The sequence below is a fragment of the Marmota flaviventris genome, chromosome 1, assembly GCF_047511675.1.
Source record: "Marmota flaviventris isolate mMarFla1 chromosome 1, mMarFla1.hap1, whole genome shotgun sequence".
NCBI classification, from domain to species: Eukaryota; Metazoa; Chordata; class Mammalia; order Rodentia; family Sciuridae; genus Marmota; species Marmota flaviventris.
In genome coordinates, this window is record NC_092498.1 from 51,412,635 (window position 1) to 51,425,921 (window position 13,287).

At 30.6% G+C, this 13,287-nt stretch overlaps 1 protein-coding gene across 5 annotated transcripts in view; it reads right to left on the reverse strand.

The window, feature by feature from the left end:
- Window positions 1–248: 248 nt before the first annotated feature.
- Window positions 249–13,287, reverse strand: part of Pot1 (protection of telomeres 1) — a 104,874-nt gene continuing 91,835 nt past the window's right edge. For all 5 annotated transcript variants that reach the window (XM_071612829.1, XM_071612830.1, XM_071612828.1 and 2 more), the window contains 5 exons: window positions 12,150–12,285; window positions 7,337–7,425; window positions 4,838–4,929; window positions 3,252–3,357; window positions 249–1,144 (listed from right to left, as the gene is read on the reverse strand). In XM_071612829.1, the coding sequence (XP_071468930.1) occupies window positions 1,032–1,144; window positions 3,252–3,357; window positions 4,838–4,929; window positions 7,337–7,425; window positions 12,150–12,285 (536 nt within the window). In that variant the 3' untranslated portion in view covers window positions 249–1,031. The remainder of the gene's footprint in view (window positions 1,145–3,251; window positions 3,358–4,837; window positions 4,930–7,336; window positions 7,426–12,149; window positions 12,286–13,287) is intronic.

Below are 13,287 nucleotides of genomic sequence, written 5' to 3' on the forward strand. Positions count from 1 at the left end.
TCACTAATACTGAACTAGGCAGATTGGTATTTGTCAGTCATTAGCACATAGACAAATCTATCCATACATACAATTACATGGGAATATTTGTATGAAATTAAATATTCATGATTTTACACTTGACAAATAATGTCAGGTAAAAAGCAGACTATTATACTGAGTTAACATCACATTCAATTAGTTAGAAACTCTAATATGTGTATATTTTACATAATACTATTGAAAATGTATATAATATAAATAAGTCATTAACATTAATCTGATCACTTTATTATGTTGGTATGGAATGGAAAATGTTTTAGTATCATGGAAAGAAACAAGCAATCAAGACACATAATTCAGGTCTAAAGAAATGGATTTACCCCCAAATGATCAATATCACAACTGAAATAAAGTATTTTTGTTAAATGCAGTTAAAGTAAATCACACTTTTACCGAACTGTGGTTCACTCTGACAAACATTTCTTTAAGCAGAACTTGGTTAAGCGGATCTCTCTGTCCAAAAACAAATCAAAATAAAACCAATAGCTTGCATTTAGTGAAAGCTGAGACTGAAGGTAAGAATATTTCCTAATCTCACACCCATATTAACATAATAAAGGCTGCTGATACAAAAATCAGGTAGGCAAAGAAGCTCATTAAGGAATGGTATATAGCACAGAAATCAGTGGTTGATACAAGAAAAATGCCATAGAAAAACTGATTTTTAGTTTAGGGTAATAAAACAGGCTTCTCTGCAAGGACTGCAAAAATCAAATGAAAGACTAGTCTTTATTTATTCAATTTTCCTTTTATGTCCCTGGCAGTCATCATGTGGATATTTTGAGCAACAAGCACATACTCAAAAGAAGGCGTTAAGATCACAAAATGTCTATTAAAAAAAAAATCTAAAATAGTAGTAAGAATGAAAATGTGACTGTTATTTGAGTAACAGCCAAATGTCTTCCTTGTTTTGCAAGAACTTCATAAAAAGTAGTAACTTTTGCTTTTTAATTTAGGGTATTTTATTTAGGCTAAGTTGAATGGCAATATTAGATAAGATCTTCTGCAACTGTGGTGTCAAAAATTTGATAGCAAATTTGCTGCTCCATTCCATTTGTGACACTGTAAGATCTGATGAAACATTCCAACCATGGATATGCATCTACAAACAAACACACAAAAACAACAAAACACTATTTAACCACTAACACTATACATAACCATATTAACCATTAACACTAAACAAATAATTGGCAATTGTGTCTATTTAATTTTTTTCCCAACAGCAGAAGAAACTGATTAAATCTATTTCATTTCAAAATGCTTGATATCAAAAGTAGTAAACCAACTTTTATTCTGTTTTCCTCTGCTGACTACTTAGTGATTACCCACATACTTTTTAATTTTTTTCCTTAAATGATTTAAAGAAATAGAGCCTGAACTTCAAATTAGTTCCAGCCCTTACACTTGCCAAGCTGGACTCACATCAGGTAGCAGATATGGAGCTCAAGCAATACTGGCTGCCACAGATGCCATTTCTAAGCTTTGGGTTTATTATCATGGTAAATTTATTTGTAACTTCTAGAAAAATTGCATATGTTTCTTCAAGTTCAAGTGTGAAATATTTTAAATAAAGTACTTAATTTTGGCAAGGGTAAAGTGAAACTGACACTGTCCTACACTGCTGATAGAACTGTAAATAGATAAAATATTTTTAAAGAACAATCTTGCAGTACATATCAAAAGCTACAAGGTCCATGTTTTATTTTTTGACATGGGAGTTTTGCTTCCAGAAATCTATCCAAATAACTCAAATAACCAACATAAATAAAAACAGACAACAAATAAAACTGAAGAAGATAAACTTTGTTTGAGATGAACAAAACTATCTCTTTGGAACTGTCACAGATGCAGATTAACCAGAGAAAAGTATAGTGATTAAATTGCATGGAAATGGAAGGAGACCCTCATTGTTATACAAAATTACATATAAGAGGTTATGAGGGGAATGAGAAAAAAAAAAAACAAGGAGAGAAATGAATTACAGTAGATGGGGTAGAGAGAGAAGATGGGAGGGGAGGGGAGGGGGGATAGTAGAGGATAGGAAAGGTAGTAGAATACAACAGTTACTAATATGGCATTATGTAAAAATGTGGATGTGTAACTGATGTGATTCTGCAATCTGTATTTGGGGTAAAAATGGGAGTTCATAACCCACTTGAATCTAATGTATGAAATATGATATGTCAAGAGTTTTGTAATGTTTTGAACAACCAATGAAAAAAAAAGTAATCCATAAAAATTAAACCAACAACAGTTAGATCTACAGCAGGTAAAATTTCTTAGTGATAAAAATATTTGGAATAATCAAATTGTTTAAAATGATTTAGATCTGCAAGTTTCAATATAAATAGAAATAAAAGCCTCAGAAGGAAAACTCCGGCAGTAGGTATAATCCATACAATTTAATCTTAAGAAAACCTAGTTGATCAATCAAATACTTATATGAAAAATAACTAAAGTTCATAAAAAAATAGAAAAAGAAAACTTGTATAATCTGAAGCTAATTATCAATAAATAGAAAATCTACCAATGAATTAAATGCCTAAGTAGAGTTTATTATAGAAAATGTTTAACATCAAAATTTCAGTCCTTTTTGGTATAATTTCAACCTAAATGTGTATATGCACAAACTTTGTATCAAATGTGCTTATGAGCCGGGCGTGGTGGCACACACCTATAATCCCAGAGCTCAGGAGGTTGAGGCAGGAAGATTGCGAGTTCAAAGCCAGCCTCAGCAAAAGTGAGGTGCTAAGCAACTCAGTGAGACCCTGTCTCTAAATAAAATACAAGACAGGGCTGGGGATGTGGCTCAATGGTTGAGTGCCACTGAGTTCAAACCCCACTACCCATTACCTGCAAAAAAGTGCTTATAATCAAAACAGCCTCCCTTTTACTACATTTCAAATTACTTATAAAATATTATATAAATATTTCATTTATACCTTTTCTATCTCTGTCTCATCAAGAGGTGGATAATATAGTAATTACTATTTAACAATTCATTTGAATTCAAAGCTTTCATATTTCTAACTGTCTGCAGATTAGATATATGCTAGATGCTCTTTCAAGAATAAGAAAGAAAGGAGGGTTAGGGATTTGGCTCAGGGAGAGACTGCTTGCCTAGCATGTGCCCTGAGATTGAGTCTTAGCCCTGAAAAAAAAAAAAGAATAAGAAAGAAAGAGATTGTCAAAATATTGTTACCTACCAATTTTTATCCCTGAAGGGCAAAACATATCCATGATCATATCCATATTTTTTTGAAGGTCATCATCAATTAAGACTTCTGATGCTGGAACCTGGAAGAATTTTTCCTTTAAAAAATTATGACAGAATGAAAAATAAAATATTAATCTTTTTAATCATAATTAATATGAAAGTATTTTAACATTACCTAATATACTGAAATAATCTAGGATCATTTCACTTTATCAAGATTATAGAATTCATAAATTAGAGTGCTGATCTTTAAAATCTGCTTACACTTCTTTAATGTTAAAAGAACTTTGTGATATACATATATATAAAATCAAGTTAGGTTACTCTGACTTAATGATGATGATAAAAAATAGACTGATGATTCTCTGTACACGAGAATACAAAATCTAGTGTTAAGTTTAAAAGAACATAACATAGTATGCATTTATTTTTTCTCCTCTCTACTAGGTTGTAGGTTTGCTTACTTTGGTCAGTGCTGTATCCTTATCACACTGGAAAGGACTCGGTGCACAGGTTATCATTAAGTATTTATTTAATAAATGGCTAATGAGTTGTGAAAGTAGGAGAAGATGTCTTCTCTCAAACTAACCTCATGTTCAAGATGTTTAGTAAGAAGTTTAACCTTACCTTAATTAAGCCCTTAGCCTGTGGGGTAATGTCTAAACTTAGTGGCACACCTGATAGGAGGAAGACTTTGTTTGCCTGGGGTGGGGGTTGGGTCATTCTGAATAGTCTAACAATGTGATTCACATGGAAAGTTTAGGGTATGCATTATCAGCTTGATGATGACTCAAATCAGTCACATGGGCAGTCAACCATGCCAAGGTGATGGAGTCACAATAAACATTTTTGACATCAAGAGTCATTCAGATTCCCTGGTTAGCAATACTCCACTATATAGTTACACTGTTGCAGGAAAAGTAACACAGTTCACAATTTCATGGGGACAGGATGACTCTAAGTTCCATGTTTGGAACTTTCAGAAACTATGTAATCTCCATTTTTGGTTGATTTCAATCTACATCCTCTGCTACGCAGTTCTATATTTGGACTACAATAGTTTTCAGTGAGTTCCAAGGTTTTCTTGTGAATTATGAAAACTAAAGATGGCCTTGGAGACTTCTGAACTTTAGAAATATCAGAAGTGAGGATGGGCATATGGAACGCTCTACAGCTTTACACAATGTCTACCTCCTTATCAAAGTAGCTGTATTTCTTCTAATATGAAATGTGGAGGCTTACAAAGTATGGTGAAACACTTACTATAAATAATGCTTATATAGTGTGGCCATACTTCTGATTTTTGGACTTGCAGTTCAACTTAAGCATGATATAGACAATGACTCTTCAAATTTCTATTCCCATTTTTTTCATTTTTCAAATATCAAGATTTATAATATCAAATCAAAAGAGAGATACATACACAGACAACTTAAAGATGTATAAGCTTATATTTTATTTAAACTTTCACGTTGCCTTAAAAATTTTAGAAATTAAATAGGTATGTATAAGTGTATTACAATTTAAAAAATTTTTCTTTTAAATGGAAATGTCATTATCAGCTTTGTTACTTACTGAATCCTTGAGATAAGCTTCTAATACTCCAGTTCCATCATCAAAAGTAAATGTCATAACAAATACATACTCAAGGGGTACAATACCCAGTACTAGTGAAGGAAAAAAATGAACAAAAACAACCCATGAGTCTGCTATTCCTTATTATCAAGGAAAAGTCAAACTTGTTTTATTATGTATTAACATATAAATATTGTTTACTAAAATACTTCAAGAGATAAAGAAACTTTCATATTCAACTTTTGCTCTCTAAAAGCAAAATATTAAGTTTATTTAGCAGGTTTAATCTGGAACATTCCACAGTATTTACACAGGGATAATGTCTTATGCTATTACAGCAATGGAATCTTTCCTTAATCATTTTTATAATGTATCTTTAAAATGAGAAATCATAAAGTATAAATCATAAAGTATTTCATAAATTGTAATACACTGCATTTAGTCTTCTGAAAATTAAACTAAAATAGCAGGATTAAAAAAATAGAATGCAGTTCTTTTTTTTTTTTTTTTTTAAACATGCCACTCCTGTTTGTATTGTAAGTATAAGGGATCGCTTATTATGTTTTAAGGAATATTATCTGATTGAATTAACAAAAATCTCAGAATCTGGGATTTCATCATGATGAAAAGATGAAGAATAAGAAAGATATTAAAGACACAAAATCATGTTTGTATACGGAAATGAAAGATACTCAATATGCTTACATACCTTAGCTTCCATCTACCGAACCCATATTTAAACTGTAGGACTAACTGTACTAATTAAGTAGGCAAATAATAAATCAGGGCACACAGACATGAATTTAAGCATGTAACAGATATTATTATTACAGAGGAATTGATTTTCAGGTTTCAAAAGGTCTCAAATAAGTTAGAATAGTTAACTAAAACCAAGAAGGAACAACTTAAAACTTACACAGAAGATCTACAAAAACAAACAAAAAATTGCATTAAAAATATGATAGAAGTCAGTACAGTGGCTCCTGCCAATAATTCCAACTACTCAGGAGGCTGAAGCAAGAGGATCAGAAGTTTGAGGTCATCTTGGACAACTGAGTGACACCTTGTCTGAATGAATGAATGAAACAAAGAAACTAAAGTGTCGGAGAGGAGAATGTAGCTCAGCATGTCCTTAAGGCCCTGAGTTCAATTTCCAGTACTGCCAAAACAAACAAACAAACAAAACAACAAAAAGACTGATGGGAAGACCAAGCCTGACATCAAGAAGTTCAAAGGAAAAGCGTGTGTTGGTCGGCATTTTTTTCCCCAGGAGCGTATGGGGCATTGGCGGGGAGTTTAAAAATAAAGTTTGTTCCTGTTTGAGTGGCTCGTGATTTTGTGCCCAGCCAGACTGCGGCAGAAAACAATATGGAATTTCACTAGAACACAAATAAAATATGAGACAGCAGTATCATACATCTGTATTACAAAAGGAACAACATACAACTAGGTATAGAAATAAATATCTAATCACTAAAAATTTGGCTAGTAAAAGCTAAGTGTCCAGTTTTAGAGAAGCTAAAACTTTTCATTATATTTGAAATTGGCTAGATGTCAGCAATCCTGCATCCAGCTTTGAATGTCAAACCCCAGTTAAGAACTTTGGCAAAGTAGAATGTTTACTGAGGAGGAAAAACAAACATGTGGAGAAGTACTAGAGAAAATGAGGGTGCCTGCTTGAAGAAATAAGATTCCAGAGGCCTGACAAATATCCTCAAATGTACTAAGTCTGTTTATCTTACAGAATAGGAAATAGACGTGCTCAATAATTCTAGTAGACTGAATGGTGCATATTAAAAGTTCTAGGTAGGGAGATTTTGCTTCAATGTTAAAAGTGTCTAAACCGGGTGCAGTGGTGCTGCCTGTAATCCCAATGGCTCAGGAGGATTGCAAGTTCAAAGTAAGCCTTAGCAAAAGCGAGGTGCTAAGCAACTCAGTGAGACCCTGTCTCTAAATAAAATACAAAACAGGCATGGGGATGTGGCTCAGTGGTCAAGTGCCCCTGAGTTCAATCCCCTGTATACTGCCCCCTTCCTGGCAAAAGTATCTAATACAGGCTGCCTTGAAATGTAATGAGTACCCTGCCATTGAAAGACTTAAACAAAGGCTGGATGACCATAGTTAAGAATTCAATATGAAAAGATTCTTTATATTGGGAGAAAGTTGTAATTGCTCTAAAACCCTTTCCAATCCCAAAGCACTTAAGAGCTGAAGTGATTTTTCAGAACCTGTATTTATGATCAGTGACTAATGAGAAAACAAATTATTGATAATTAAAATTTGCATTATGATGAAAAATATAGGATGACACTCTTGAAATGTACTTGGCAAATGTATTAAACATGTAGACTATATTTTAATAAAATCACTGTAAATGATTTCCCTTAAAAAAAGTTAACCTAGTTCTGCCTTTTATATTCACAAACGCTAAAACATACATCAGTGAGATGATCTTATACAGGAATAGTTAAAACTGTACGACATGGAAATTTAGCTAACCTTCTGCCACCGAAGAAGGAATCCATGATGTTTTATCGATAACAGAATTTAGATTTTGTATGGGTCTCAAACTAGAACACTGTTTACATCTGAAATTAATAAAAGAAAAAGTTGTGAATATTTAAAAGTAATTTAATTATTATTATAACATTTTTGCTGCTTAAGTACATATAAGTTTAGAAGGTAAATTATTAAACATAAGAGTACTGTACTACCTATATTGTAATGTACTTATTTCAAAAGGGCATTAACAAAAAATAAGGCTTTTTTTAACATAAAAGCAATAAAAAAGATACATGGGGATCAAAATAAGCAAATCTACTTTGAGAACTGAGGAATGAATTCCAGATGCCAATCATTAATTAATTTGACTCTTAATTTCATAATATTAAAAAGTTGAAAGAGATAATTTCTAAGAATTCTTTTGATTTTATAGCAAGCAGTCAGGATTAGATACTAAAAAAAATAAAAAGAATACTAATTAAATTTCAAATAATCACATATAGAGGTTTATAGTTTATGATGCCTAATACTACAGTTCTCTTTTAAAATGTAAAAATATCTAAACTTATGTTACTACTAAAGTTGTACACTATTTAGAATAGACATTTTGCTTTGCTTATATACCACATATTTTAAGTTTGAGTAATTCTTTTTTTAATCACACATCACCATATATTTATGACATATGATAAGAAAATATACTAGAATAAAAATAAAAATTCAAATTCAAAAGATTCCTTTTATTTTCAGTTTGGGGCAAACAGGGTAACTGTATTAAATTTTACCACCTAATCATCAAATACATAAATGATTCTTTTTTTTTTTTTAATTTTTTATTGTTAGTTGTCATAAATGATTCTTAACTAACTAAAAAGACAGCTGAATGAAATAATAATATTGTCTAAAATAGGAGACTGAAATATTAATTAGATTGTGACACTGATAAAGCAAGTATACTAATTAAAGATTTAAGGAAATAAGTCAAAATAAGAGAACTTATTAATTCCAAATCAGTAAAAGGTGAAAAAGGACAAAATTTGGAACATTTAAGAAAATCAATTCAACAGAAAGACTTGAAACATTTTTAAAGAAAGTAAAAATATACTAAAAATGTGCTAAGTAGAAAATAATAAAAATGAAAAGATATATACTACATACTAATAATTAAAATGTATTTAAATTCATCTGCTAATTATAACTAAACAATTTATAAGTGACATATTAAAACTGGATGACACAAACTTGAAAACAGAATTAGATACTAAAAAAAGTTGAAAACAATAAAAAATATTAGCAAAAACAAACCTTAAGGAAAAAAATTATGGTTAGAAATGTTTTCCTTTTGTAAGGACCAATAATACTCAACTAAATGAACTCAGAAAAGAGCCTCAAAATATATATAGCAAATGGTGACAGAATAAAGAGACTCAAAATCACAGAGGATGTTTACACACATAAGAAAATGTTTAAATCAATAAAATCACAAAAGAAACAGAATTTTTTATTATAACTAATACGCCTGATCTAATGGACATATTAAACTCTAACTCAACTATTAAGTAATGTACATTTATCTCAAAACTTGAGATAAATCTATGGCTATATTCTCAGGAGGAAATTTATAATTATAAATGTTAAAATATATTAAAAATTAATTAGTTGAGGCAAGCACTAAATATAGAATGTTTGAAAAACTAAGGAGACCTAAAGAAGTAAAGGAAGACAAAGAGCAGTAGTACAATAATAAAGAGGATGATCATGAACAAAAGTCATCTGTTTTGACAAAGAAAACTCAAGGAAAAAAAGAGAGACATACAAACAATATTAAGTAGATGCAACAACAAAGCAGATATTTAAAAAGAATTTGAAAATATAATCAACAATTGTATGTCAATAAACTTAAAAAATGAAATGAATACTTCTCTAGAAATATTTCATTAACAAAATATAAATACTTAGAAGATGTATAACCATTAAAGAGACATACTGAACCATTAGCTTAAATCTTTTTTAAAAAGGATCATGTCCAGACAACATAAAGAAAGCTTTTAAAAACTTTTATGGGCTTGGGAAAGCATTTTGGCAAATATGACTATATTAATATTTTAAAACTCCATAAAACAAAGGAAACCATGAAATTAGAAAGATATAGATAGCACTGTTAAGTATGTAACTGACAAAATATTAGTATTTCTACTACAGAAGAATATTTACAAGCAGTTGCATGCACATGCACAAATTTAAACTAAAAAGAGAGTGGTAATCACATAGAAAAGCAGGCAAAAGATGTGAACTTGGAATTGATGGAACAGAATACTGAAATAGTCAATAAACATATAGGTTGTATAAACCCAATAATCATCTAGAAAATACATATACACCATTTGAAGTCTAATAAAGTTATAAGTTAGATTTACACCAATTCATGGAGAGAACATAATAGAAATTGAAATTTTTATATACTACTGATGAGACCATTAATTGTTAAAAGCATTGAACAATTCAGCTTTTTTCCCAAAAAAGCAGAAAATATGCTTATCTTATGACCCAGTAATTCCAGTTCTAGGTAAACGACTTAGTAGTCACTTTCAAACTCTTTTGGCAAGGACCCATAGTAGTAAATTCATTTTAGATTATGTCCTGGTATGTATATCCCAGTATATATCTAAAAAAAAAAAAAAAAAAAAAAAAAGTCTAAAAAATATCTAAAATATATAAAAAAACTAAAAAAACAAAACTGCTGGTCATGATCACTGAAATGATTTTATGACAAAGAAAATGTGTAACAGGAGATGATTTAGTATTGTCATCTTTAAATTAAATAGCATATACCAATTAATAGGAAATAGATGAATAATTATGATATGTTGATAGAGTACAGATAGTAAAATAACCTAAATCTATACAATCTACATGGATAAGTCTTGAAAAAAACATTGAATTTTAAAAATGCTGCACATGAGAAGGCATGGTATATAACAGTTTACACACATTTAAAAAACACAAAAAATAATAAGATATACTGCTTACGAAGTTCATATATTAAAACAGAAGCATCAAAACATGCATGAGAAGGACTGACACAACTTTGGAAAAATAGTTACCTGTGAGAAAAAAGGGTTAGAGAAGGGTCTGTTATAAGGACATATTTCTTCTCTGTAAAACACCAATTCTTAAATGTAAAGTCTGAAAAATGCTAAAATGCTAATATCTGCTAAATCTAAGTAGAGGGTACATAAGTGTTGTGACATTTTTTTGATATTTTTGTAAGTTAAAGTTATTTTATAATTAAAGATAAAAAGGAAATCAATTAAAAGACATGTTGGCTTTTGCTGCTGATATTCAAGTAATAGAAAATCTAAAAATATCTTTAAAATTTAACATGTAAACAAAATTTCTGTATTGGTTCATGCTGAAAGTGGTGAGAAAAGCTGACATCCTTAAAATAACTTTTATAAAATAGAATACTGGTAAATTAACAAATGACATTCTAGAGTTCATAACTAATAACTGCTTTCCAAGTTTAAGAGTAGTCAATTACCCTATACAAGGAAGTCAAGTCAGAAGAAGGGCAAGAGAGAGAAGAGGTGTGTATGAACACACAAACACAGACTCACACACCCATAAAACAAAACAAATGGAAAATCCCATGTTAGTGATTTCATTCAAGAAGAAATATACAGAACATAAAAGGTTTTGATTGTTGAATTAACTGGTGGATAAATCTTGAAGATGACTCTGAGGTCATGTATCTAGTGAGAGATATAAAGATATTGGGCACATCAAGGTAAAAATCAATATTAACCTAGGCATTTAATTCAGTGGTGCAAATAATTAGTTCCACTTTATGACTGAAGCATTTTGATGTATCTTATAGGGGATAGAACCTGGGGGATGCCTACCAGAGACTCCAAGTTCTCAATCTGGGAAACATAATAACTGCAGTAAATAATTTTTCAATGGAAATCAAGATGTAGCCATTTTTAACAATGACTAACAATTGCTACAAATTCAGGAGTAGGACAAATAGATAGTACAAGATTCATCCATCCTAAAATCCAAGGTCTCAAAGCAGGACATTTCCATGGTGATTGTTTTTTCAAGCAGCAGGTGGCATTTTTATCTCTATGCTTTCCTTATAAACCTAGATATCTCTTTATATATCATAATGCATTCTTTTAATTTTTAGTGCAATCAAATTTTTAATCTAATGTCCTGGCAAATCTGGAATTCAATCACTTATTATTAAGTTTGCAGCACTGAAATTTTCTCTGTAGCTATTATCTAAATCCTTGTGAAAGAAAACAAGTATCTGCATCTGTCTGAGGAAAAAAAAAATGTTGTAGGCTTATACTTCAAACACTGTGTGCTTAATATATAATGCTTAATAGAATAGAAAAATCTAGCATAGATAATCCTTGATCTATTTTGGAGTTACATCCTAATAAACCAATTTTAAGTTGAAAATACCTTAAATTGAAAATGCATTCAATACATCTAACCTAGAGAGCACATAGATTAGCAACACATTCTGCTGCAGAGTGTTAGTTGTTTATCCTCTTGATCTTGTAGCTGAGAACTCCAGCTTGCTACCAGTGCCCAGCCCTGTGAGGGGAGTACTGTACTCATATGACTAGCCCAGGGAAAAATCAAAATTTACTGAGTGTGTGTCACTCCAGCCATTGTAAGTTGGGAACCATCTGTATAGATAAGTTGGTACTAAGTATCTGCTAAACATATACTAGTGCATGGGACAAAATACTAACAATATAGTTTTTCATTCCAAAAATTCCCTGGGTTGAAAACATACCCGTAGTAAAACACTTTTCCTTGTATAAGAAATGGTGCTGAAAGATCTAGGAGTTCCAGGTCTTCAGGGCCAGATCTCACAGGAATTACACTATGAAACTTGTTTGAGAGTTTAAATATTTCACCAAGCATACCTCCTATTAAAAAAGAATAAATTAGCCATCCAGGTTTATTAAATAAGCCATATCAGGTTTATATAATGAAGGCAAAATGGAATACTTATTAAGTAACACATGAGATACAGTAAATACTAAAGAGATTAACAGAAAAAAATAAAGTCATAAATTTAGAGATTTAATCACTCATGGTAAAAAATATTAATCCTATATATTAACAACATTATACAAAAATCCTATATATATAACAACATTATACAAAATTGTTGGGACTTAGTGCCATGGCACATGCCTATAATTTCAGTGGCTTAGGAGGCTGAGGCAGGAGGATCATGAGTTCAAAGTCAGCCTCAGCAACTTAGTGAGATCCTGTCCCAAAATAAAAATTAAAAATACAAAGGGCTGGGGATGTGACTCAGTAGTTAAATGTCCTGGGTTCAATCATTAGTACCCCAAATTTAAAAATTAAAAAAAATTAATGCTGAGACTTGATTAAAAATACAAAGTTTGTGAAATTTCAACCATCATCTTAAATTTAAATAAACTGCTCTTTATGCCGGGATCACCTTGGTTCACATAACCAAGAGAACAAAGATGGGAACGAAAGTATTATAGGTTTCTCATTGCTAAATTTCTTATTGCTATTAATGTCTAAACAAATATAGTTTTGAGTTTGAAATATCTTTTTTATGACTATAGTTTAATAAAACTTTATTTACAAAAATAAGTGACTGACCAGATTTCACATACAATCTCTGTCTAGAGTAGTATGTCCGAAAGAAATATATCACAAACTTCATTTAAAAGTTTCTAGTACTTGCATTAAAATAGGATGAAATTTTAATATATTTCATCTAATATAGCATATTCAAAATATTTTCAACATATTGTCAGTAAAAAGACTAATAAATTATTTTACATTAAATCTTCAAAAACTACTGTACAATATTTAATACTTACAGCCCATCTCAATGTGTTTTAGTTTCAAATGCTCAGTAGACAAATGTGGCTCAATGACTACTG